Source organism: Manis pentadactyla, chromosome 10, assembly GCF_030020395.1.
Source record: "Manis pentadactyla isolate mManPen7 chromosome 10, mManPen7.hap1, whole genome shotgun sequence".
NCBI classification, from domain to species: Eukaryota; Metazoa; Chordata; class Mammalia; order Pholidota; family Manidae; genus Manis; species Manis pentadactyla.
In genome coordinates, this window is record NC_080028.1 from 76,989,724 (window position 1) to 77,016,810 (window position 27,087).

The 27,087-nt window shown below is 45.0% G+C and overlaps 1 protein-coding gene across 5 annotated transcripts in view; it reads left to right on the forward strand.

Annotated features, from left to right (window-relative positions):
* Nucleotides 1-27,087, forward strand: part of VWA3A (von Willebrand factor A domain containing 3A) — a 53,950-nt gene that overhangs the window by 21,886 nt on the left and 4,977 nt on the right. For 2 of the 5 annotated variants that reach the window (XM_057487013.1, XM_057487015.1), the window contains 21 exons: nucleotides 1,272-1,397; nucleotides 1,719-1,827; nucleotides 2,070-2,135; nucleotides 4,187-4,312; nucleotides 5,933-6,068; nucleotides 6,171-6,274; nucleotides 7,489-7,569; nucleotides 8,002-8,096; nucleotides 9,492-9,611; nucleotides 13,176-13,250; nucleotides 13,466-13,610; nucleotides 14,066-14,261; nucleotides 16,334-16,404; nucleotides 18,726-18,878; nucleotides 19,965-20,055; nucleotides 20,736-20,843; nucleotides 21,406-21,503; nucleotides 22,344-22,481; nucleotides 23,384-23,492; nucleotides 25,241-25,385; nucleotides 26,818-26,966. In XM_057487013.1, coding sequence (XP_057342996.1) covers nucleotides 1,272-1,397; nucleotides 1,719-1,827; nucleotides 2,070-2,135; nucleotides 4,187-4,312; nucleotides 5,933-6,068; nucleotides 6,171-6,274; nucleotides 7,489-7,569; nucleotides 8,002-8,096; nucleotides 9,492-9,611; nucleotides 13,176-13,250; nucleotides 13,466-13,610; nucleotides 14,066-14,261; nucleotides 16,334-16,404; nucleotides 18,726-18,878; nucleotides 19,965-20,055; nucleotides 20,736-20,843; nucleotides 21,406-21,503; nucleotides 22,344-22,481; nucleotides 23,384-23,492; nucleotides 25,241-25,385; nucleotides 26,818-26,966 — 2,441 coding nt within the window. Of the gene's footprint in view, nucleotides 1-1,271; nucleotides 1,398-1,718; nucleotides 1,828-2,069; nucleotides 2,136-4,186; nucleotides 4,313-5,932; nucleotides 6,069-6,170; nucleotides 6,275-7,488; nucleotides 7,570-8,001; nucleotides 8,097-9,491; nucleotides 9,612-13,175; nucleotides 13,251-13,465; nucleotides 13,611-14,065; nucleotides 14,262-16,333; nucleotides 16,405-18,725; nucleotides 18,879-19,964; nucleotides 20,056-20,735; nucleotides 20,844-21,405; nucleotides 21,504-22,343; nucleotides 22,482-23,383; nucleotides 23,493-25,133; nucleotides 25,386-26,817; nucleotides 26,967-27,087 lie in introns of those variants that run through there. The other 3 variants (XR_005031109.2, XR_005031110.2, XM_057487014.1) reach the window with 3 other exon arrangements.

A 27,087-nucleotide genomic window follows, 5' to 3' on the forward strand; every position in this document is an offset into this window, starting at 1 on the left:
CTCAGGTTAGGAAAAATGCCCAAAGTGGCAGACCCAGGATTAAATTCCAAAGCAGATTCCGGGAAAACCTGTATGCTTGGTTTTCTGGGATGGAGGTCCCTTGCCCGGCACTAGCCAGAAAGTGTAAAGAGGGACACTTCTGGGTAAAGAAGTGCCTGGTTCTGGCATCATTGGCTTTGAATCCCAGCCCCAACAGTACTGAGTGACCTTGACCAGCCCTTTAACTCTCTGATTAGAATGAGGAGAGCATACCTACCCCTCACTGAGTTCTTGTGAAGATGAAATGAAAGATTAGAAGCTGGCATGTGGCAGGTACTCAGTGAGTGACAGAATTTTTTACTGTGATTTCCATCCTAATTAGATCCTAATCTCCATGATGTTAGACCTGGAAGTCACTTGAGATCATCTAGGCAAAATTTCATTAATTTCAGTCATTCCTGGAATTTCTTTGTGATTCTGTCATAACTCTGCCACATGTAGTATTGTCATTAATTTAAAAAATACCAACTCTATATTTATTATTGAGGAAACTCTCCATCAGTACCATAACTGAGAAGCCTGTATCGCTTGCCACAACTAGAAAATGGCCATAAAAATAAATACGCCGAAAGCAAACAGAAGGATGATATTAAATTTCAGCTTGATACTTCTCGGCCAATGCTAGAGAAGGTGCTAGGGCTAGGATTTGTTCCCCCTTTCTTTAAAAGGGAGACTCAACAGTTATAATACAAATAGTCAAACTTATCAGCAATGAACTGAATTGTGGGGTATTTTTTGTTATTTTTTGTGTTTAGTCAGACTGAAAGAGAAATGGGAAGAACATAACTCACTAGCACCATGTGAGGTGCTGCATCAGGAAAGCTCTGTTAAGTCATTTTCCCTCTTACAAATGGTATTTGTCCCAGTCCATGTGAGACTAAGCCACACAGCCACGTTGCCTTCTCTTAGAGCCCCTTCAGGGTTAGGAGATCGACTCTGCTTCAGGCTGAGGTCTGATTCCCAGGGAACTTAGCTTCAGACCATCTGAGAGCAGAGACTGTAGAAGCTCAAGTCCTAGAGTCAGATGTGGTTGGGAATCTCAGTGTTGCCATGTGCTTATCGTATCACCTCAGGCAAGTCCTAACTCTGAGCGTCAGTTTCCTTATCTATAAAGTGGGAATACAGGTATCTACCTCAGAGAATTATAGTTAGCTTGAATGAGCTTGTATTTGTCCTGGGCTGGCACTGAGTGAAAGGATTGCCATTAGGTTGCCATTGTCTGTCTCCCCAAGCCTGCAGGAACTCAAGCTCTGGATAAAGAAGCTGCACCCTGAGGGAGGCAGCAATCTGCTGCAGGCCCTGAGGAAAATCTTCACTCTCAAGGGGCTGACTTCACTGGTGACCATCATGGGAAGCTGGTAGGTCTCCTTCCCTAAGCAGGTAATAGGCCACATGAAGGGGGCTGGAGACCCAAGCCATTGTTTGAGAAAAGATCATCAAACGTGACTGTGTGCACATGCTTGAGAGAAGGACTGAGTTCACAGGCTTTCTGTCCATAGATGTTGGAGTAGGGCAGCAAGGAAGGCCAGGCCTGCAGCCCACTCTGCCCTGCATCTTACACAGGTGGTCAGTTAAATTTGGTAGATGTTCTCAGGGAATTGCCATTTTGCTCTGGCATGTCCTCAGAAAGTAATTTGATCTAGGGTGCCCCCCCTTCTCTTCTTCTTTCTTCTCTGCAGCCCAGATCAGCCTACTGAAATCCTGTCTCACTACATCCAACAGTCCACCTTGGGAAGGGGCCTCATCACCCACATCATCACCTACAAATGCGACAATCAGGTGCCCCCTGTAAGTACCCAAGATTCTCTAAGGTGTCCCTTGGATTGGCCATAATGAGCTGGGACAGGTTTTGAGGCTTCATGCATGGACAGGTCCCCCAAGCTGTGGACCAAGATATGATTCTCCTTGCACCCAGTTCTCCCTTTGGTAAGATGGTAGGCTTTGGACAGTTGGGAGGTTCGGTCAAGGAGAAAGCTTGTTGGAGTGTTCGTGTTGCCCTAGTGAGGGCCGACCTGTCACCATCCCTACAGGCTGTCCTAAAGAACCTTGCAGAAGCTCTTGGGGGCTACTACCACTGCTACAGCCAAGAGATGGAGGTAAGCCCTTCAGCCAATGCAATGGCCTCACTCCCACTCCTTGCCTGCCTCCAAGATTGTCTCCAGGGGATCTGGGCCAGGGACCATACTATGTACTTGCTGCCCCCCCTCCCCAAGCTCAATGAGTTTACACAAGTGTAATCAAGTTAATATGAATATGTGGGAAGAACAGGAACAGCATGAAGTCACAAGAGATCTTTTGGTCTAGTGTCTCTAAAGATCTGATTGCACCCCAGTGAGCCTAGGGGACTTTTAAAGCCTAGTGGCTAGAATCCCAAATCTTTGCAGCTGCACTCAATGTACACCCCACCCCAACTCTGCTCCCACCAAAGCTCTGAGTCTGAACCAGTTTCCTCAGGTCTCTCTCCTAGATATATCCCTACTACAGCAGGGACCTGCAGCCATCAGTTCTGTACCAATCCATCTCTTAGTATCCTTGTCCCAGTTAATAATATCACCACTCACCTGATGTCCACAATGGAGGTAACACTTAGCAACTTTTTGTGTAGATCCATTTGGCAGATTGAGAATCCAATCATCTGTTCAACTAACAGGCTGTGTCTTGCCTACTAACTACTAGTAGTGAACAAATGAATAATTGCATCTCAAAAGTATGTTCAGGGTCAAAGTCTAACATTTCACATTAGGGATCCAAGGTCAGGCAACATTTCCCTTCTTGTTACCTCATTGCCCAGAAGCTGTTTGTAGAGGACTGATTGTGCTGAGGAAGGTACAGTAATTGAATGAAACTCTCTGGTTTAGGAAATATTTTTTATTAAAACCTTCTTGGCTTACCTGTTATTTTTCCATTTTGGATGGAGATATGGCTACAGTCTCCTTTAACATGAGCAAAATAGCAGTACAAGGATGACAAAAAATTAAAACTGACTCTGATGAGGGAGGCAACAGAGAGTAGTGGGGACTGTGGTGAGCTAGAGAGCCCATGCCCCATCCAAAGAGGTGCCTCTGCTGAGCCACAGCCCATTGCTGCTTGGTAGGAATGTGACCTAGGTGAGCCAGGTCTTCTGATTTTTCAAGAAGAGCGAGAAATCTAGATTTGTGTGCATGTGTGTGTGTGCTTTGTTTAATTTTTTTTTTTAAATGGTGAAATACACATAACATAAATTTATCCACTGTAAAGTGCACAATCAGCAGTATTTAGTACATTCACAATGTTATACAACCACCACGTTTATCTAGTTCCAAAACATTCTCATCACCCCAAAAGGAAACTATACTGATTAAGCAGCCACTCCCCATTTCCTGTGGCCTGCAATCCCTGGCAACTGCCAATCTGCTTTCTGTCTCTATGGATTTACTCAGTCTAGATATTTCATATAAATGGAATCATGTACTTTATATCTGTCTTCTTTTAGTTAGCATAATGTTTTTTAGGTGCATCCATATTGTAGCATGTATCAGGACTTCATTCTTTCTTGTTGTTGAATAATATTCCATTTTCTAGACATACTACATTTTTTTAATCCATTCATCAGTTGATGGACATTTGGGTTGTTTCCACCTTTCAGCTATTACAAATAATGCTGCTATGAACATTGGTGTACAAGTATCCAAGTCCCTATTTTCAATTATTTTGAGTATATACCTAGAAGTTGAAATGCTGGGTCATATGGTACTCTGTATTTAACTTTTTGAGGACCTGCCAAGTTGTTTTCCATGGCAGCTGCACCATTTTACAGCCCCACCAACAGTGTACAGAGCTCCAGTTCTCCAGCCCTTGCCAGCACTTGTGACAGTCGTCTTTAAAAATTATTCTTATAACCATCCCACTGGGTGTAACGTGTTTCTTCCCATTTTTAAGGTTAGAAAACCCTTCAATTATTTAAAAACACTGCAGGCCAGTAATGTAGAGGTGGAATACAACATGTTTGCAGGCTTTATGTGGCTCACAGACCCCAGTTTTTAATGTCTGGTATAGACAGCCTGCCACTCAACTTTAGGAGTTCACATGGCTGCTTGCCCTTTCCTGCCTTGGCCATTGCCAGTAGCCAAGGGCCTTCTAGATGACTGATTGCTCCCACCACCCCCAGATCTACACCAGCTGGGATATGGACCAGCTCCTGGCAGAAATCCAGAAGGCCCAGAGCCTCCTGGACCACATCCAAGCCCTGCACCACAGCGCCCCCGGTGAGGAGCTAACCAGCACCGTGAAGGAGGTAGGTGGCATGAGCAAAGGCACTGGGACCGTCTCCCAGAGGCATTCAGCCGGCCTCACTTGTCTCTCAGACAGCATGCCTGCTGAGGCCCCACACCATGAAACAAGGAAAAGCTCCACCCTTTGCTGCACCCCACAGCTGCATGGGCTGGGTGGACTTCCACTGGGCCGGAAGGATCCTGGCGAATCTCCTACCTGAAAAAATCATTTCAGAGAAAAACCAGCAGACTCCTGCCTCCCCTTCTACCTGCCCTTCCCCCCAGTTTGGAGAATGATGAAACTCTCAGCCGCACTGAGCAGGCTATCTTAACGACAGCCTTTCCCACCCAGCACCTTACGCAGGGCAAACATCCCTACCTGGTGACTTAGTTAATTTAACATGAGCAGGATAACTCAGTCAGCTGATGGCCACAAGTACCATAAAACTATGTGCTACTTAGACCACACAGAAGACTTAGCTGTGAACAGAAGAGAACTGAGGATAGATACATGTATAGCTTCACTGAATGAAGGTGTAGATGTGAGGTAGCAGATATTTTGGCCTGGCTGGATGTAGTGAAAGAAACACAGCACCTAGAGACTGATTCTTAAATTCTAGTTCCAGCTCTTCTACCAATTACTTATAAATAACAACTTTTAGAATTACAGTTATAATAGTTCTCATTTACTAAGTGCTCATTCTAAGATGGGCACAATGCTTAATTCTTTAAATGCATTATTTTATCTTAACACTAGTCTGAGATAGATTTATTTCTGCCCCCATTTTGTAGATGAGAAAATTGAAGTTAAGAGGTTAAATAGTTTGCCCAAGATCACAGAGGCGGAAATAGGTCAAGTTTGAACTGAAACCAAGTCTTGTCTGATGTCAAAACCTTGCCAGGAGTTGCCCAAAATGAAATGCATGTACCGTTTGTGGTTTACAAATGATTATAAGGTGGTGCATGGGTTAATTTTAATGTTGTATCTTTAAAACTAGCTCCTTATTGTAGTAATAGATCTTCTCTCTAAATTTATTTAAGTACAAAAAAGGGAGTCAATTTTTAAAATTTAAATCAATAATTTAAAAGCTTTAATGTTACATTTCATGTATTTTAGAAATATCAAGCAAATAACAATAGAGTGGTACTCAGATACAGCAAAATTCATGAAGGCCAAGCTCAAATGTCTGCAGTTTGGGAATTGTCCTTCTATGTTCTACTTATACAGGAGCCATGCGGCTTAACCTTTCAGAACCTCAGGTTTTCAGTTTGTAAATGGGGGTGAGGGCTCATCAGGGTTCCCTAATAATTCCATGGAAGAGTCACTTTTTAGTTCCCTGAAGCCTTGTGTTGTTGAGCCCATGGAGAGCTACCTATTATCTTGGATTCTGAAGTGCTGACCTTAATGGTAAGAAGGATGGACACATGAAAGAGGAAACAAGTTCCTGGGGCATCTCCCCTTTCCCCTGAATTCCAGAAATATCCAGGGGGAGGGATTGGGATAGTGGAAGGGGAGGCAGAACTGCCTCTTCTTTACCAGGTAATGGTTTAAAATGTTCCACTTCGGGTCCTGGGCAGGTAGGAGAGACTGAGGACTTTCCAGCTCTGAGATACCAAGTAATGAGGGTTTTCATTTCATTTAGATTTCCCCTGACATTGCAAAGGGACCACTCACAAATCTCTTGCCTAAATCCCCAAAGCATGAGGCTCCCCTCATAATAGAGTTCCCAAACTTGGAAAAGACTTCTGCAGAATGGCTAAGGATCAATGGCCTGAAAGGTAAATAACCAAAGAGGGCAGCAAGTGGGTGGCTGTCCACAAGGCATAAACTCTCTTGGGGTTTTGCAAGCAGTGCTTCAAACCCACTATTTATTTTTACAGCCAAGAAGCTAAGCCTTTATCAAGTTCTTGCACCCAATGCATTCTCTCCTGTGGAGGAATTTGTGCCTATTCTCCAGAAAATGGTATCATCAACTATACATGAGGTAACTCAGATTCCGAGTTCTCCCCAGTCCTCCGCAGAGGAGCTCTTTTGTGGCATTTGCCTTCTTAAATGTTCAGGAAATAAGAGTCATAAGGCAGAGTCTAATGAGCAGGGGCCTGAGGGCCTGGAGTGGGATGCAGCCTGTCCACCGAGGATCTAGAACTCTTACCAAATCTGCTCTAACTGCTGGTTTTCAAAGATCTGAAAATGAAGTGTAAGGAGTGGGGCAAGAGAGAGCAAATTAGGTACCATGGGCATGTCCTGCATGGCTTTCCTCCACATCACTCAGAACACACGCTCCCGTGTCCTCACTGTACCTTGTACAGACATCTACTCTAGCTCCTGTTAATGCATGGATCTGTTACATGTCTAAATCCCCACCAGAGGATGTGCCCTTTAAAAGAAGAAACTCTTTTCCAACCCTGTATTCCCCAATATCTAGTACAAGTAAGCAATCAGTGAATGTTTACTTGACAGCTCTGTGGTTGGAAGGAAGGATGGATAGATGGATGGATGGATGGAAATGTTGATGATGAATGAATAGCTAAAAGGATGGACAGATGAAAATGACCAAATGGAAGAATGGAAGGGAAAATGAAAGGATGGAAGGCAGGATAGAGTGAGAAAAGATGAATGGATGCAAGTAAAAATTAAGGATGGAGAAATGGAAGGAAAGAAAATTGGGTGAATAGAAAGATCAGTGGGAAAATGGAAGAAGGGAAAGAGAGATGGAGCAGGGATAGATAATCCTAGAGGTAGATGGAGGAGTAGGTGGATGGAATGATAATTACACACATGGGTGTGACCACTTAGTGGAGGATGAAAGTACAGGATTAACAAATTAGATTTTCAGTGTCCATGAAGGCCTATCTAGGTTTCCAAACCTAAGAACCCATGGCCAGTAGGTTTAAGTTCAAAACCTCCAACCCCATTGATATCTTGTAATCAAGACTGATGTTCAGAAGAGCCTCCCCAAAAGGCAGCCTGGCTTGCTGTCAGGCTTGGTTCATTCAGGGGACCGCTGTCCAGAGGGCCCTCTGCTGCCAGCTCCAGTGCTCGGCAGAAGGAGGCATAATCCACTCCCAGATGTGCTCAGAGCCCATTTCCCTCTCACGCATGTGATTTGGATAGCCCAGTGACCAAATTAAACTTAAAATTGTTCCCCACATGTACGTCTGTCCACCTGCTCCCCCTCCTGGCCACACCTGAATGCAGAAGGCAATGGTGCAGTTTGAATGGCATGACGGGACAGTGAAGAATATTCATGTGGACCCTCCCTTCCTCTATGAGTACCAGGTCAGTGATGGGTCCAATCAATCAGCATATGGCATGTGGGAGGAAGGTGCCATGGAATGTGGAAACACCAAGCCCCTGGCTGAACTTTCTCTCATAAACAGAAACTGTGCTCTACCATGAGCACCTCTGGAGTTTTACTCCACCCCTTCTCCAGGCAGGGACCTGGATGCCTCAAAGCAGTCTCTAATCATTTGAGGGCAAGATTTACCTCCTCCCCTTGATTTGAGGCAATGAAATATTTTGACTCTTCTTGTCCTGGTCTTCATGGTCTTCATCCATGATTTAGTGGAATGTTTTTACCTTACCTGGGTACCCATGGCCTTGACACCCAGTCCCAGAAGTCAATTGGGAAATGCCCCTTTCCCCCCACAAACCCCTTATTCAGCTGTGCTTTGCACAATTACTCAATGTGTGTGGCACCTGGGTTTGCAGAAACAGCTTAGCAGAGCTATGCGGATGTATGAGCGACGGATCGAGTGGCTCTCTTTGGCCAGCAGAAGAATCTGGGGTACAGTCTGTGAAAAAAGGTACCCTCCCCTAAGAAGTATTCTTGTTCTTCATGGGTCTGGTGTGTGACACAGCGCTAATCCAACTCATGAATTCCCTGTTGGAAGCATCAAAAGCCGTCACTTAGATTAAGGATCAGCAATCACTAAGCAGAACCCCTGGAGGGGAAAGTCACCACCACCATCATCATTGTGTTACTCAGGATCATTTCAGTTAAAAAGCCACAAAAACTAAATGCAAATAACCAAAACAAGGAAGTCTGGTTAAGGTATAACTGAAAATTCTAGAATAGGTTTGATAGCTGTCTTCAGGCATGGCTCCATCCAGAGGTTCATGCATGTTAGGAATCTGTCTTCCTCTCTCAGCTCTGCTTTCTTCTGATGGCTTTGTTTTCAGGCAGGCTTTCCCCTCTTGGTGGCAAGATAGCCACCTGATGCTTTCAACTAACTTTCTACCAGTTTCGCACTCCCAGAGCTTGGGACAAGGGGCCCATCCTTGAGCTATTAATCACTCTGGCCTGGGAGGTATGATGTTCTGATTGCCTAAGGTTAAATGCCTACCCTCAAAGCTTGGGGTGGGGTCAGCTCCACCCAACTCAAATGGATAGAGGCAGAGGTGTTTCCCAAAGGAAAATTAGGATGCTGTTTGAGAAAAGGTAATGGGTGCTGAGAAGACAGAAACAATAGGTACCATTTATCACCATCATTATCATTCTGTACCTTATGGATGCTTTACCACTTACAAAGTATTATACTATTATGTCACTTAATTCTCAAAGCAACCCTCTGAGGGGTCTTATCTTAAATAGTTTATAGTTAAATATACTAAGGATCAGAGCAGTTTTGTGGCTTTCCTAATGCCACAAAGAAAGTAGGACTTGAACCAAGTTATTCCACTCTAAACCCAGTGGATTTTCTTTTGCAATCAATAATTGCTGTCTCAAAATGAGAATGGAGGGAGATGGTGGGAATGTAAGATTTGATTTGAAGCTATAAAAGTAAAAGGCTGAATGGGGAGCGAGATCTTAAAACAAAAGATACAACCATTTACCCAGAGGCCCATTTACACCTTGTCACCCATCTAACTGGCTTTCTGTTTTCCGTACAAAGATGCCCAACCTGTAATAATATTGAATGCTAGTACTTTAAACAAGGAAATGTATGAAAATCACTGTGTGCAGCCCCTGCCCCTAAACCATCTCCACCCTGAGACTTGGTCCCATGATAGAACCTCCAGGGTGAGAAACTTCCACGACACCCTCTGACTACTGTTGTAAACCCACAGAGAAGGTTTTGGCCAGCTGTGAATTTGGCATGCAAAATTCCCCTGGAAAAAACTTTAAAAAGTAAAATGGAACAAAATGAACATTATCTGAGAGATTCAGTTCTCCTCTTAAAGCTTGTGTTTCTTTTTAGGGTGGTTATCGTGCTTGATACCTCTGTGACCAATTCCATGTACATTATTCATATCCAGCACTCCCTGCGGCTTCTGCTGGAGGAGCAACTGTCCAACAAGGACTGCTTCAACATTATCGCGTACGCTCCTCATTCCCAAAGGGGGAGGCCGTGTGTGTTCGGGGCCATCGGGGGCTGAGGTTTCTGGTAGGTCACTGCATGACATGTTACCAGCACCCAGCATCCAAGGATGGCCACTGGTCTATCTGATTTGAATGATCTTGTTTGGGGTATTGAATAATTAAATAGTTGCAGGACAGTCCCACTGGGGCAAAGATAAGTGGCCCCAAAGCATACTGCTTGATCAGCCAGGATAAAGTAACTCTGCCCTTGCCCCATTTGGCTTCCAAACTTATAAACTCAAATGAGAAAAAGAAGGGGCCCTAGACATGCCCCAGTCTTAGTTCCCAGCTTGGCTCTAGCAAGCCACAGATTCCAAACATTTAGAATTCCATTTTCAAATTTAATTATATGTAACTATCTATAACTTAAGTGTATAACTCTCTATGTTTAAATTATATATGTAACTCTACATTTTAAACTATATATAACATATACATTTAAATTAAGTGTTAATATATAATATATATTTAAATTACATATAATGATAACATTTAAATTATATTTTTATATAAATTAAATATATGGTTATGACATACACATTTTATCTTAATATAACTAAGTTATATATAAACTTAAATATATAATGTTATATATAATTTAAATATATAGTTTTATATATTTTTTAGTTACACACCATTTTAATTAGAGGAAAAGAAAAGGAACCCATGTAAAGTATTCATTTTTACGCAACTTCACATCAAATAGGGCATATCCTAAACCTATTAAATCAGCAGTTAGTGTTAGATATTATTCTGTACCAAAGCCTAATCTTTCCTTACTAAATTCTACAGGAAAAAAATGCTTAGAGGAATATATTAGGCAGCGTTTTCATTCATTTATCCATCTATCCACCCATCCATATATCCATTCATTCCACAAACTTCTTTGAAAGCCTGCCATGTACCAGTCATTGTGTGAGGTGCTGGGGGGCTGTAAGTGAATCCACACAATTTCTATCCTCAAGGAACTTATGACCTAGTAGTGGGAGACAGACATGTTAAGAAGTAAATGCTATGAACTGTTTTCTGTAGAAATAGATAGAAGGAGGATACCAGGGTAAGTGAGTTCAGAAATCTTCATAGAGGAAGTGACTCTTTAGCTGAGTCTTGACAAATGAGTAGGTGTTTGCATAGCACATGGGAATAATGGGGGCAATAGGCAGGAAGGGCATTCCAGGTACAGGGAACAGTATGAGCAGAGATGCAGAGGTGTGAGGTAATACACAACTTTGGGGCACCATCAGGTAGTTCAGTATGGATATGGGAGAGAGGGAGAGATTGTGCCTGAAAAAACACACACACAGCTAATGGAGGATTTATATAGGACATGCTTAGGAGTTCTTATACCATAGGACATGTAAGCATTGAAGGATTTTAAGCAACATAATAATATGATCATATTTGCATCTGAAAATGTTCAAGCCACACTGTGAAGGATGAATGAAGGGGTGTGTTGCTGGAGGGAAGGAGACCAGTTAAAAGACTGCAATAGTCTGTACTAGGAGGGAGTGGGCTTTAGCCAAAGTGATGGAAATGGAAGAAAGGGATTCATGTGAGAGGTTCCGGGGAGGCAGAATCCATAAACTACAGTTACTGTTGGCTCTAGGGGAAGAGGGAGTGTGAAGGGAAGAAGGCCCAGATGGAGCAGATTTTGGAAGTGGAAGATGGTTTTAAACATACAGAGTTTGGAGATTTTCAGAAGATGCCCTTTTAGGAATTCCAGTTAGAAGTTCTAGCCAAGAAATAAGAGTTTACAAGGAATCAGTACTTCGGTCATGTGATTGAAAACATGGGAGTGTTTTGCATGTGTGAATTGCACCCACAGAGATGGGAAGGGGGAGAGACGGCCAAAGACAGAACTGGTGCGGTATGACGTTTGCAGGGTACAAAGGACAAGACCTACCCACGGGTCACAAGACAGGAACAACCCAAATGGTAGAAGGAACACCAGGAGGGAGTGATGTTGCGAAGCCAAGGAGAGCAGGGTCTTAGAAAGAAACAGTTCTTTGCAGAAGCAAAGAAGGAAGAAGGAAAGAATCCATTGGATTTGGCACTAGAGCTCATGGATATGAAAACAATGAGATAAATTAGTTTTGCAATTCAGTTTGGCAAATATTTAAAAGATTGATAATGCCCAGTGCTGGTGATGATATAATGTAAAGATGGCTCTTGGAAACTGTTAGTAGAAATATAATTCGATATAGCTCTTGTATTAAATTTTTTAAGTATTTTTTCTTTAAGTGTATATAAATCCTTCAGTTAAGCCTTTACAAATTATCTGAAGGAAATACAAAGATGAATGTACAAAGATAACTTCAAAGGCAGGGATGTTCAGTGCAGAGTTCTAGTAATGGACAAGTATGACCATCAGTAAAACCTGTAAAATAATCCTGACAGTGGAGTATTCTGCAACTATTCAAAAGAATGAGGGAGATGTATGTGAGTGCATTTAGAAAATGTCATTGGTACATCCCACAGAAAGGAAACAAGCAGGTTACAAGTAGTATATGCTATAGGTTCCCCCTTCTGTAAATATGTATTCACCGATGCAGTTTTTTTAATCCAAAAGATTGTAGATCAAAAAGTTAACAGAAAATTTTTTCTAGGGAATAAAAAGGGAGGAATTTTCATTCTCTGCATATTGTTATAATTTTTATCAAACTATAATAGTGGATTTATTATCCAAATATAATGGCTATTTTCATGAGTAAACATAGGAGGCCATTGTTAGTATTGGCCAGAGAAGCCCCCAGGATGGAAGCTTGAAGGCAGTGGTTGAGGAGTAAGTAGATGAGGAGGTGGTGGGACACAGTTTTTCCAGGGAGCTGATCCATGAAGGGGAAAGAGGGAGAAGTAGCTTGTAGACTGGACCCCAGTAGAAGGAGGAAATTATTTTTAGGTATGGAGAGGTTTAATCACAGAGATGATGGGGAAGAAGAAAGCAGAAGACAGGAATGTGAGTGGCAGGGAGGTAACTATGGGCAAAGTCTCAGAGGACATTGGCAATGATGAAGTCACAGCCCAGGTGGTAGAATCGATCTTGAACCATAGAGGGAATGTGTTTGAAAAAAGGAATAAATCCTCTTCTCTTCTCAAGGATTTAAATTCTGTCTCATGGGGAAAATGAGATGATGCATTTTTTGAAATTATAGTACAGATAGTGAAAAATACGTGCTAGGGATGTTTAAAAAGGGATAAATGACTCCCTCCCTGGGGGGATGAGAAAGTTCACACGGAAAAGGGAGGCAGCACATGTTCCCATCAATGCATCTGGAGAAAGTCTGGCCACAGCGGGTCCTGGTCCTGTCCCACTGAGAGCCCCAGCTCTGCTCGCACTGTGAATATACTGGGACATGTTGTGACCAGCAAGGAAATCTCATGTCTGGCCCGGGATGGTGACATACTAACCTCTTCAGGGGTAACCATAATTTTTCTTACTAAATGCCTGGGAAGCCGAAAGAGCTGGGGTGCACAGTGGATATTTCTCCTACTTAAGAACCAGCCCTCTTTCCTTCCCTCTAAGGTTTGGGAGCACCATTGAAAGCTGGAGGCCCGAGATGGTTGCCGTGAGCCACGACAGCTTACAGTGCGCCTGGCGGTAGGTGGCTGTCAGGGACGGCAGCTGCTGGGTCTGAGGGCAGCCTCTGCAGTGCTGTTTTCTCCGTCCCCCTCTCTACCGGGAAGTAGCTCTCTAGAATACCTCCTTGCAACAGACATGGGCATCAATCAGAAAACAACTGCCTTCCATTCCCTGCCTTCTCCTGCCCGGGCTCACAGCTGGGCTCCATCAGCATGACTCTCCCTGACTCCCAGGTGGGCCCTGACACTGCAGTGTGGGGGCAGCAGGAATGTCCTCAGCGCCCTGCGGAAGGCCGTGGAAGTGGACTTCAAGGACAAAGACAAACACCAGTCACAGGGCATCTACCTCTTCACGGGGGGCATCCCTGACCAGGACATGGTGGGTAGGCCATGACCTGAACACCCCTTATCCCCTGCGACCCTGCATCTACCCCTAGGTGGACACCTGGCGATTGGTTTCTCCAGCATGATTTTCCAAACTAGACTCTGCTGCACAGAATAGTCACCTGGGATGTCAAAAGGCAGATCCTGTTTCCCAAGGGCTGGCCTGGGGCCTGAGAGCCGGCATTTCTAACAGGTTCCCAGGGGATGTCAATGCTGCTGATCTACAGACCACTCAGTATAACCAACCTCTCAGGTCCAGCTTCCCAGCCAAACCTTATTAAGATAATAACAGAAATTGTGACACAGACTCATTGATCTTCCTATCCTCAGTGCCAAGTACTAGACTAGGCACACGCAGGCCCTCAAGAAAGTCAATTAGGCTGGCCTGACCTAAAACCAGCTGCTTCAAGAGCCCTCAGCTGTGGGCCTCTCCCCCTCTCTCCCCAACAGCCCATAATCAGCGCCTACATGGCTGAGGCCTGTGGGGGCTGCAACCTCCAGCTGAACGTGTGTCTCTTCTACATGGGCAAACCACAGATGGACACCGTGCCCCCTGCCTGCTATGCCAGCAGCACCGACACGGCCACTGCCTACAGGGAGGTCACCCGGGCTGCTGGCGGCCGCTTCCACTGGTTTGGAGACACAGGTGCGTGAGTTTTGGCTGGTCCCTCCACCTCTTTCTCTCCAGTTGTTTCCTCTTTCTTTCCAGTACCAAGATAGCTGCCTATTCCAACAGATGTATTCCAGAAAAGCAGCCTGTGAAAATCCCATTTTAAAATGTAAAACTACCATTCTGGAAATGGATGGTGGTGATGGCTGCACAACAATGTGAATGTGCCTAGTGCCGCTGAACCATATACTTAAAAAAATGGTTAAAATGGTGAATTTTATGTATATTTTACCCCAAAATTTTTCAAAGAAACAAAAAAGTAAAGCTAGTTAAAAATGTTTTAGAACATCAGAGCTAGAAAGGACCCTAAAGGTCCTTTAGTTCAGCATTTCACAAAAGGTGATATTGTCACAGCAGGTTGTTGGCAAGACACTTTGTACGTGGAACCCAGAGTAACAGTTTTTTTTGTGTGTGTGAAAGTTGTAGGGGATCAGGATATGCCACCCCAAAATATGCCACTTTGGTGTAAGGACTATTTTGAGCTGAAGACAATTGAGAAACAAACGGTAAAAAAGCACTCTGCCCTACTGACTCTCTGCCCCTCACTTGCCTAAAAGCAAGACATAAGTTTCCATTTTAGGCATCATCCTCCCCTCTGTGCCAGGAAGAGGATGATGACTCTTAGACTCTTAACCGGAGACAACTCTAGAGTTAGCACCACAGGAATGTATATAACAAACCTTACTAAAACAACCCTTGTCTTCTGTTATTTCCACCCATACAGTTTCCTTCTCATTGCTCCTAAAAGCCTAAGTCCCCTTCCTCTGTCTTACCACTTCTCTACAAATGCATTGTTCTTTGTTGAGGTGCCATATAAGCACCAAGTTCTAACCATGCCCTTGGAGTTATTCATCACTGAGTTTCCCCTGCACCTAGGCATATTGCTCACACTTCTAAACTCTGTTTTTCCCTTATTACTCTGTCTTTTGTCAGTTTAATTTCAATGTCCCCAGCTGGAGAATCCAGCGAGGTAGAAGAAAATGTTTTCTTCCTCCTCTAAATAGTTATTTGTTAGTTTTAGCATTTTATTAAAAATGCTAGCTTTCTGTTGTCAGCAGGTGACAAAAATTTCTTTTTTAACTTTTAAGGATGTGAACTAGACATTTTAATGATTACTTTGCAATATTGACAAATATCAAAATATTGTATACCTGAATATGTTATATGTTAATTATATCTCATATATATTACATATATATACTTCTAAGTAAACAAAAATGAATTAACTAAAAATATGAAGTAACTAATGGTTTAGGTGATATGAGATAGGACAAAATTGTGACAGTGAGAGGGGAGTGGTTGAGGTTTGGGACACACTAGTGTATCACAGATGAAATAATGAGTCCCAAGGACATGAGGTGGTTGCAAAGTCAGTGGCACAGCTGCGTGTGGAGCTCTGGGCCTTGATTCCCAGCTCTTCTCATGAAAAGTGCTGGGCATATACATTTAAGTTATTATTGGTGATTATTACTAATAAACAGCAAACACTTACAAAATAGTTACTATATGCCAGGAGCCATTCTAAGCATTTTACATACACTATTATTCATTCCTCACAATAACCCTGTGAAGTAGGTTAGTATTATCCCCATTTTACAGATGGGGAAGTGGAGACACAGAGCCCAAAAACACCCTGGGGAGAAAGTGATGGAACCAGGAATTGAACCCAGGCAGGTCAACTTCAGGGTCTGTCTTCTTGGTCATTACACTCTAGTCCCTCTCAAATAAGTCATTAGTGTTCACTACAGATGTTAGATACTTTAGATAATCCCAAGGTGGGTCTTATAATTCACTGGAATAGCAACTGTTGGCTAAGTGCCAGGGTGCTGGGTCCCATGGCCAGCCACACTGTTGGGAATTTCATTGCATCTGCCCATCCTCATCACCCCTGGACAGTGTAGGGCTGGGGGCTGGTCAGCTCAGCCCATGAAGACCCCACCCTGCCCTGCAGGCTCAGGTCACCTCTACATGGACCTCATGTATACAGATATGGATGCTTTCTAGGATCTATACCCCTTTTCCATGCTCACAATGTGCTTTGTTTCCAGGTATTTATGAAAGTGATGACATCAATGCCATCATGTCTGAGATGGAAAAGGCTCTCAACTACTCCCAAAAGGTATGCCTTAGGTGTGGGGCAAATGACTACACTTCTGTATTAGTGTCCTGGGTCTGCCATCTAAAGTATCACAAACTAGGTGGTTTAAAACAATAGACATTTATTCTCTCAGTTTCAGAGACTAGGAGTCTGAAATTAAGGTGTCAGAGGGCCATGTGAAGGCTTTGGTAGAATCCCTCCTTCCCTCTTCTGGTGGTGACCAGTGTTAAAGAAAAAACATTGCACTGGATGCTTGTTAAAAATGTCATGGCAGACTTTATCCAAGACTACTGCAGCAGGGGTCAGATGGAACTTAACTCCAAATACAGCAAAGACAGCTGCAGTTTTATGGCCAATGAGCAGAGTGAGAGTCAGTGGATAGAAAATCACTAAGAGGAACGATTAGATATCAAGGGTAGGGGCATTCTTGCTAAACTGACTTAACGGGCTTCTTTGCTAAAACTGGGTTTAGCAAGTCAAAGTCAAAGTCTAGTTGAGAAGAGGCCTCAGAGGAGCCTAGTGACAGTTTGGTCAGGGAGCAAGTCTTTGTCACCAGCAGCCCTTGGTGCTCCCTGGCCTGTGACAGCACAGCTCAGTCTCTGCCTCTGGCTTCACATGGCTCTCCTCCCTCTCTGTCTGTCTTCTCTTACAGGGACACCGGTCATACTGGATTAAGAGCCTACCCTTTTCCAGTATGACCTTATTAATTTACATCTTAATTAGATCTACAGAGACCCTATTTCCACATAAGGTCACATTCACAGATACCAGAGGCTCAGACTTCAACATGTCTTCTTAGGGGACACGGCTCATCCCATACCTGCTTCCCTCATGTCCTGATCCACAGACTCTCAAGGCTTCAGATGAAAATGGGGTTTTCTGTCAGTCACTGGTTTAGATCTGTGTGCTATCCATCCTGGCCTCCTTTGAGTGCCTTGTACATGTGGAGCCCATTTCTAAACTCAGGGCCTTTGTACCTGCTGTTCCCCTCCCTGGTTGTCTGGGGATTGCTCCTTATTATTCAAGAGTCACTAAAATGTTACTTTCTTAGAGCAGTTCAAGGTGAAATCAGAAAGGAAGAAAGGGGCCAAATCATGATAGGAACAATGAGAATGGAAATAAGGAAATAGGCATGAGAATATTTAAGGTTGAATTGACCAGACTTGTGGCTGATTGAATGTAGGGGGTGAGGAAGAAGGAATCCCAGAGTAATTCTGCATTCCTCACTTGGGGGCACCTGGTAAACAGGGGTGCCATTAACCAAGAAAGAGAAAATGGGAAAGGATCCCAGGGAAATGCAGGGAGGGTGGGCCTGGGACGAAGGCAAGTTTGTGGAGCCTGTGAGACAACCAGTGGGGGTGTCCTTCAGGTAGGGGGAAAAAGATAAGTGTTGAAGACAGATGTGAAGCAGCTCAAGCCACAGGGATGGATAGAGTGTATCAGTGGCTGTGGTCAAGGTGGGGTAGGAAGGAGACTCAGCCTGACTCCCATTTTAGTTGCCACCATTTGCAGGGTGACTCACCTCCCCAACTGCATTGTGAGCCCCTGGGAGGGCAGGGCCCATCTTCACATTCTTTTCCTCCATGTCTGTTGGTTGGCAGATCTGTGGCCCCCCCTTACCATGCCTTGGCTCTTCTCCCTGAAAGGGCCTCTCTTTCACTTTTTTTTTACCCCTTCTCAAGTGCACATCAGTCCCAATAAACTCTTTCTTAAAGTCTTAATGGGCACCCTTCCTAGGATGTATTTATACTCAATGGTATCTTCTAGTACTCTGAGAATAATTACTGGAGAAACTTTCAGGCAGTTGAGAAATGTGTAGACAAAAGGAGCCAAGTATTATACTACTATTCTGCCAGCATTCAGAATCAGCTCTGGATATTAGGGACCAGCCTGTGAGGATGCCAGATCCACATAGAGCATGGGCTTTGAAACAGACCCACCTGGGTTTGAATAGAAGGTCCTTTACATACTAGTAGTGTGGCTTTAGGCAAGTCCCTTAAACCCAAGGAGCTTTGCTTTCCTCATCTGTAAAATGGGAATAAGACAGTATTTGCCCTAACAGCATAATTGCGATGTCTTGTTGGCAAGAGAATTTGAGACCCCTGGCCATTAACTAGCCAAGTGTCTGATGCATCCCAGGCCTTCTATACATGGTACTTATTATTAATAAGATTGATCTCCAGTGCAGTTGGCCCCAGGAGTCATGCTAGGTATAGAAAGAGGAGTCCAGAGGCCCCAGTGGACCCAGTCTCTCTGCTGTGTGTGCATGTATGTGTGTCTGTCCCCCGCCTGGACACACACCATGACTGGGGTGCTGCTAACCCTCCCCATCCCCATTGCAGTGTGCCTTACTAGTATCCTCCCTGAAGAACCAGCCCAGAAAAGAACTGGAAAGCACAGGCCTCCTGAAAGAAAAGCCAAAGATGCTCAAGCAAAGAAGTCAGCCCAAGAAATTCTGTCCTTCCAAGCCCACAGCCTCTTCGGTGGCCAGAATGGTTTGACTCCCCTTCCCTAATAACAAGCAGAGGATTTTGTTTCCACCTTGTCTCCTGGTCTTTCCTAGATGTTGAAATGGCCTGGGCCACGGCCCCAGACCCCAGGGCCTGCAGGGCTGGGGCAGGGGCAGGGTGCTCAGTGGTGAGTGTCCTGTGGTGCCTCCAGGGGGAGGAGCACCACTGGAGGACCTGCTTCTCAGCCGTGGTCTGCATTTCCCGGAGATTCTGTCCACACAGCCCTCATTCAAAGAACTCCACCGGGTTCCAGGAGCCAGCCCAGAGACATCACCCTCTTCTACCTTCCCAAATTCTGGGATGAGACCCCAGAATCTCCAGGTCTGCTTCTTGGGCCTTCAGTGGTTCCTGAGCTGATGTGGTGTGAAGAGGCTTAGGCCATGCCACGGCCTCAAGCAGGCCTCCTGAAGCCAGGACTGGGGGCTCCCTGGAGTGGCAGCAATAGCCTTTTTTCACAGCAGCTCACCCAGAGGAGTGAGGTAGTCCAGGGCCCCAGGGACTTTGTATAACCATCACCACATTCCAGTTGTACCAGTAATTAGGGGACTCCTCCCTTAAAACTGAGATGCTTAATAGAGTACAGAAGTTACCTGAATGGTTGCTTGTCATTCTGGAGCCCAGAAAACCCAGTCCAGTAGGAAGAGAGGAAGAGGGGCAGGTAACTGCTGAAGAAAGTTCTGGCAGATTCCCATAGCTGTCCTAGCATGCTTTCTTTCTCTCTTTCTCTCTCTCTCTCTCTCTCTCTGTCTCTCTGTCTCTCTGTCTCTGTCTCTGTCTCTGTCTCTCTCTGTCTCTCTGTCTCTCTCTCTCTCTCTCTCTCTCATTAACACACACACACACACACACACACACACACACACCACCACCACCACCACCCCCATCCCTGTGCTTTTTCACCTCAAGACCCAGAGTCTCTTCTGAATCTTCCCCGGGAGATTTGGCAAACATGTCTGAGTCGTCCACTCCCTTAGGCGCCTCCCTGCAAAGTTCTTAGTTGACAGATTGAGACATGGGTGACTAGGATACTGCCTGCCACCAAACTGGCCACTAATGGGAAAGTCTGTTTTCTAGAGCCTTAAAGATGACCCTGACAGAGAGAACAGTGCACCCTCAAAAGCTCTGCCACGGCACCCACTCAGTGGTAAAGCAGTCAGCCCACCAGGTAAGGCGGGGCTGCAGTCAGGCTGGTGGGTGAGAGCTGAGCACAGCTGAGACATGTATTAATAATGATTCTGAGTCTTGATCATGTGCCAGCCCTTCTGCTAAGACTGTCCTCTTTAAAGCCTACAAAAATCAATCCTCTATGACAGACAATCTATTAGTTCTCCATTTTAGTGATAAAGAAATTCAGGTCTAGGGGCCAAGGATAATGACCAGTGCCAGCTGGTCATGACAGGGCATTGGTATTTTGATGAAACTACTCCACTCATAGACCCTAAAACCATGTATCTTATTTCTAATGTTAAAGACATAGCAGAGTGGGTCAGAGCAGAGTTCTGGAGTCAGCAAGACCTGGGTGGAATCTTTGCTCCACTTTCACTGACTGAGTCCTACTTACCTCATCTGTAAACCAGGGAATGGGGATAAAATGGCACAGGGTAAGGAAAGCACTTAGCGCCATTCCTGGTGGGTATCAGGGCTTTGGTAAATGGCAGCTCTGGCTGTTACTGATCCAGCAGAGACCTGAAAACTCAGGGTGGTCCCAAAGGACCTCAAAGCCATCTTGGATCCCTGTTTTGAGGGCAGAGCATAGCTGAAATTGACAAGTCTCTAAGCCAAGCTATGCAGCTTCACCCACGAACCCATGAGAATGCTTCAGCCAATGGGCCAAATGTCCTCCAGTTGTAGCCCAGCCAGAGAAAGATGGGACAGCAGAACAGAGGAAGACCAAGTCGAGGAAAGCAGAGACATCTCTCTCACTGTTTTATGTGGAGAAAGGGAATACCGTGGGTAAGTTGGAGACCTCATACATTTCTGGACCCTGTGGGGCCTGTCGGATCAGCAGGCCCCCAGGGAGGCAGACCTCTCTGGCTGTCCCAGGACTTGGGTAGCAGTGCCTCTGGAGCAGGACTATCCTCCAACCAGTAAGGTCTCCCAAACCAGAGAAATGGACATGGAAAGTTCTAACACTGACAAGAGAGCAAGAAAAATCAGTAACTGATCTCCAGAGGTCCCTGCATGCAGAACTCACACTCTATCCTCTAGGGCAATGTCCTCAACTCTGAGGCTGATTGGGGAGGGAGTGGATATGAGTGCCCTTGGCAAGCCTGATTGGTTGCTGTACAAAGGTACAAATCCCAGTAACTATTCATTGAGGTGTGGAGGCAGGCAGTCCCAGAACAGCTTCCCCTGATCCTCCTAACGGCTTCCCCTCTACCTCTAAGCCCACTGCACTTAGAGAATTTTACAACTGACTTGATTGACAGGGAAATTGACACGAAGAAGAGAGCAGTAGCAGGGATGGGGAGGAGGGAAGAAAGGAGTACAAGGTAACCTTACCCTCTTTCTCCAGGCTCAGTGTACAAGAAGTACCCTCAAGGAAGGGGCATAAGAAGGTCTACCACTTCTGTTGAGTTGCCCAGAAAGGATACAATTTGCTCAAGCCAAGAGGTATTAAGTTGTCTGCACCAGCACATGCCCACACAAAAATAATTTCTTCCACCAACCACTGTTTCTAAGAGAGTGGGCATACTTCTAAGCAGGGATAAATCTGCTTAGAATGACCGTTTCATGTGGCATATAGGGAAAGTTTAAAAAGACCTATGCTTGCAACCTGGGTCTGCCACTTTCTAGGTGGGTGACTTTGGGCACGCCACTTAGCTACATTCAATGTCCTCATTTGTAAAAGAAAGGCAGTTGTACCTGTCTAGTAGAATTGATGACTCATTGAAATGTATTTTGTGTAAAGTACTTGGTGGCATCATATCCTTTTAATTGCAAGCGACAGAAATCCCCCTTCTTGTTCATATCCACAAGATAGAACATCTTTCTTCCTGCAACCATTCAATACAAGTCTGAGCCTGGTTCTGAGTGGGCTAGTCCTGGATGCCACACCTGATTGCCTTTAGCCTGCCCTTTCTCTTATCTCCTGTTATGACTAGGAGACAGAGATTATCCTAACTGGTTTAGAGTCTGAACTTTAGATCAGTAAGGGGTTTCCACTTAAATTTTGTGGGAGATGGTCGAAGTGGATATTGGAGAAAGCAACAATGTCCACCAGACTAGAGAGTAGCAGGTGCTTAGTAACTTTTGTCTCTTGTTCCCCATATTTCTTGTGCACCTCTCCCCAGCACAGGGGAGGGAATCTCAGGGGATGGATGCTCAGTGGGGACCTACAAACCCCACATTTTAAACACAAGACAGATTTCTAATATGAGATTTTAATAGTCAGACAACCATTCAATTAAGCCTGAATTGCCCAAGATAATAGTTCTTCCCTTTATTCTAAAGTGGATAGCAAATTATGGGCTAAGAAAGCTGAAGATGCAGATTTCCAGATACATCGGTCCCATTTGTACTCATCAGAAGTCAGCACAGAGGTTGGCATCAGCCAAATACTGCAGCAACTTCCCCAGCATAGAGATCAATGTAAGTCATAATTTTTGTTGTTTTTCTCTCCCAATTCCTGTCTCTTCACAGCCATAAATGGCAGTGTGTGTTGGGGAGAACTCCATGTTAAGGTAGGCATGGTGGCTTCTAATCCTGCTTCTAAGAACTCCATCCCCCAAGTGGGACTGCCCTCAGGGACTGGGTGATGCAGAATCCTGTTGGAAGAAAAGCCAACCCCTCAGAGTGCCTGAGACCACATTCCAGGGTTAGAAGAGCTCCTTGGAATAAGAATTAGAAACAACCACTGAGAACATAGGGCAGTGGCTGAAGAACTCACCAGTAAGAATTCTGTGCCCTAATACTGACAGTGGTCCTGTTAGGATGGTGGGGAAAAGGGGTCATGACAGGAGGTGAGGGAGTCTCTTCTCTGCTTTCTAGTTTGGGGGTAATGTCTAGTTTTGACACTGGAACAAGTACATTTAGTACAAATGGGAATATTTTCAAACACTTTCTTTTGAAAATGCTTTTCAAAAGAACCCCATTTTCTCTCTTTGCCCTTTTTTGGGGAAAGCTAAAAATAGCCACCACATTCAAGATTACCCACCAGAAGGGTTTTATGGGAGTTTTATTATCCTGCCCCCCTCTCCATCTGAGGTTGTCTTTTAGTTGGAAATTTATGGACTTCCCATCCTATCATTAAGAGTTTTATGTTTTAAAACTTAGAGATACTATGGTTTTCATTATTATAATGACCACATTTGCCACAAAACCATCATTCTAACTCCCTCTAGTGATTTAGTAGTTTAATAAAAGAAAGCTTCTAAACAAACAAACATGTATGCCTAACAGATGTTTTAGAAATCATTAAGCACAGTGAACTACACTATTTCAATGGATGATGAGGGTATGGGGGAAATTTGCCTTCGCTTTCCTGAATCCAGGGCATGGTGAGACACATTCAGTGGATGCCCAGAGAACTCGAAGCATACATCAGGTGCCTGGAGAAGGTGATTAGACGCTACATCCAGAGGCTGCAGTGGCTGCTGTCTGGTAAGCCTGCCTGCTGGCCTGCAGGGTGAAGGGGCACGAGAGGAAGTTGGGAGGTCAGCCCCAGGGATCCCAGGGTCAGTCCTTCCCAGACCAGGCACACAAGGCATCAGGTCAGGGATGAGGGCAGGAGGGTCATCCAGGTACAACACGACTTCTGGGTTCTGAGGTCAGACAAGGTGCTGGATGACAGGAAGATAGAGCATGGGCCAAAGAGAGCAGCAAGAGCCCAGGCCTGTCCGGGCCTGCCCTGCAAGGCTGTGCTCCACACCTTCCTTCCTGGCTGTGACTGAGGACTCACCCTCTAGAGGCTCAGTTTAGTATTGATTGGGCCCCAGCACTGGTGGTCCATAAAGGTAGATATGGGAGGGGGTCCTGATGGAGAAGAATCCCCCCAGCCTTCTTTACAAAGAGCACCAAGGCCCCTCCATGGAAGGCGAATGGACAGGGCTAGCTGAGGAGTGTCAGGCTCACATCTTAGAGGAGGGCAGGCTGAGATCAAGAGATGCTCTGAAACGTCAAGTCCCAGAAGGCAGGCAAACAGCTAGAATTAGGTAGGAGGATATTTAGGCTTTAGAACCTGAGGGTTCCTGGGACAATAGGAGGAAGAAGAGAGGGTTTTATAGAGTTCCCTATGTGAGCCACTCAGGGTCCTGTGCAAATTCAATAGGTCCAATCCTCTGCAGTAGAACCTGGTGAAACTGCCCATGGGCAGTAGGGTACAGGGATGACTGCTGCTTTCCAAACCTGCTGGAGGGGCTACAAGCTCCAGGTGTAGTTGTCAGGCTAGAGGCTGACTGAGGGGACAAAGAGGTTGTGTGCCTGTCCCCATTCCCAGTCCCCATTTGCCACTGGGAGGAATCTAAAGATAAGTGACATGGCGCCTCCTCCTGTAGTATGGAGTCCCCCACCTCACATATACCCCAGCACCATCCAATACTTCCAAACACACCTGGACGTGCTTCACTGAGTCACTCATTCATGATCCAACAAATAAGTATTGCTCTCCCACTGAGTGCTGGGGAGATGGTGGAACGCAGCACCTAACATGGTCCCCAGCCCATGGAGCATATGGCCTAGGAGGAAAGACATTAACCAAAGAATCTCACAAACAAGCCCAATGTCACAATGGTGACAAGTGCAGGAAGGAAACAGGCATGGGGCAGTGGGCCTGGGCAGGAAGATCACGGAGGTCTTCCTTGAGGAGGTGGTATTTAAGCTGAGATCTGAAGAATGAGTAGATGTTACCTAGGCAAAGAGAGGAACCACTGAGGTGCTGCCAGGGAGGATGCTGAATACAAAGACTGAAAGGTGGCTGGTATGGCTGAGGGTGAGACCATCCCAGAGAATTGAGGCCATGACCTGGACTTTGTCCTTTATCCTAAGAGCCACGGGAAGCCATTATACAGTTTTAAATAAAGTGATCAAGATAGCATTGGCAATAATCCCTCTGGTGTAATATAAATTGTCGAGAAGATGGAGTGGAATCAGGGTAACCTAGTAGTAACCCAGGGGAAGGATTCAGGCAGCAGGAAGAGGGTGGTGATGATGATGGTGGATGAATCAGGCAGAGTTAGAGAAGATTCAGAGGGTAAAATGACAGGGCTGGATGGCTTGCAATGTTTCCACTGTCTGATTCCTAAGACGGACCAGCCAGCCATTTGTCACCTACAGTGAGGAAAACCACCCAGGGGGAGCCACCCCTCACTCCTTCTCTGCCTCTGCCTCTGCCCCCACCCAACTTGGAGCAGGGAGCCGCCGACTGTTTGGGGCCATTTTGGAGAGCAAAGTGTGCATCCTGCTGGACACATCAGGGTCCATGGGCCGCTACCTGCAGCAGGTGAAGACAGAGCTGATTCTGCTGATTTGGGAGCAGCTGCGGAAGCACTGTGACAGGTAAGAGGCAGGGGTGGAAGTGGGTGGGGGTCAGGAAGGTCAAAGGGGTAGTTCCGGGGGCTTCCCTGGCCAAGGGCACCCCGTCCTCACAGTTCCAAAGAGCCTGGTTTCTGAAATGCTCTTCTGAATAGCATGTTTGGGCAGGAAAGAACACTGCATTCTGCTGCAGAAGTAAAGCAGTTTTTAGAAATCTGTCTCAGGCCCTGGGACAATTACAATCAGAGCAAAGGAGCCACCAGGTAGCCTTGAATTGTGGATTATAGCTGAACTTGACTTTTTTTTTTTTTTATTGAAGGGTAGTTGACAACAGCATTGCATTACATTAGTTTCAGGTGTACAACACAGTGATTCACCATTTATATACATGATAATTCTAGGTACCAGGTATCACCATACCAAGTTGTTACAATATTTTGACTATATTCCTTATGCTATACATTACATCCCGGTTACTTATTTATTTTACCATTGGAAGTGTGTTTATATATATATATATTTTGTGTGTGTGTGTGAGGGCATCTCTCATATTTATTGATCAAATAGTTGTTAACCACAATAAATTTCTGTATAGGGGGGTCAATACTCAATGCACAATCATTAATCCACCCCAAGCCTAATTTTCGTCAGTCTCCAATCTTCTGATGCATAACTAACAAGTTCTTACATGGAGTACAAATTCTTACATAGTGAATAAGTTACATGGTGAACAGTGCAAGGGCAGTCATCACAGAAGCTTTCGGTTTTGTTCATGCATTATGAACTATACACAGTCAGTTCAAATATGAATATTCATTTGATTTTTAAACTTGATTTATATGTGGATACCACATTTCTCTATTATTATTATTTTTAATAAAATGCTGAAGTGGTAGGTAGATACAAGATAAAGGTAGAAAACAGAGTTTAGTGAACTTGACTTTTTAAGAGGGGATTTGGGATTGCTTGTTCTCTCTACCTGGAAGGGTTGACCCTAAGGAGATAGCAGGAGACTCTGGTCCTAGGCTGGGACTTGCCCTTACCTTAATATTAAGAAGAGTAAACATTTTTTGAGCACTGTCTGTGTGCTGAGCACTTTCCATGCATGAATTCATTCAGTCCTCACAGTGACCCTATGAGGTATTGCTTTTATTATGCCCAGCTTTCAGAAAAGGAAACTAGGAGGAGGTTAGGTAATTTACCAAAGATCACATAACCAGTAAGTGGCTGAGGTGGGACTGAAACTTATTTCTGTGTGCATCCAGAATCTTCAATGTGTGCCTTCTTCCCAGCCCTCTCCCAGAGGGGCCACAGCATTCACTGCGAGGGGCTTCACCAATAAGCATGAGCAGTCCTCACAGGGGTTATTTCTTGTGGAAAGCAGTATAGACTGGCAAGTGCTAACCCATCTCATTCTCCCCTTCTCTGACCCCCACTTCTTCTCCCACCTTCTCAGTTTTAACCTGCTCAGCTTTGCAGAGGGCCTACAACTGTGGCAGGATACCCTGGTGGAGACCACAGATGCAGCATGTGATGAGGCTATGCAATGGGTGACCCACCTTCACGCTCAGGGGAGCACCTCAGTCTTGCAAGCACTGCTGGCAAGTTCTACTGCTGAACGTGGCCCCATAGCAGAACAGGAATGCCATCACCCCCTATGTTGATAATTGCATGATGTTTTAGAATTACTAAGTGTTACTTCATTTCATCTTCCCAGCAACCCAGT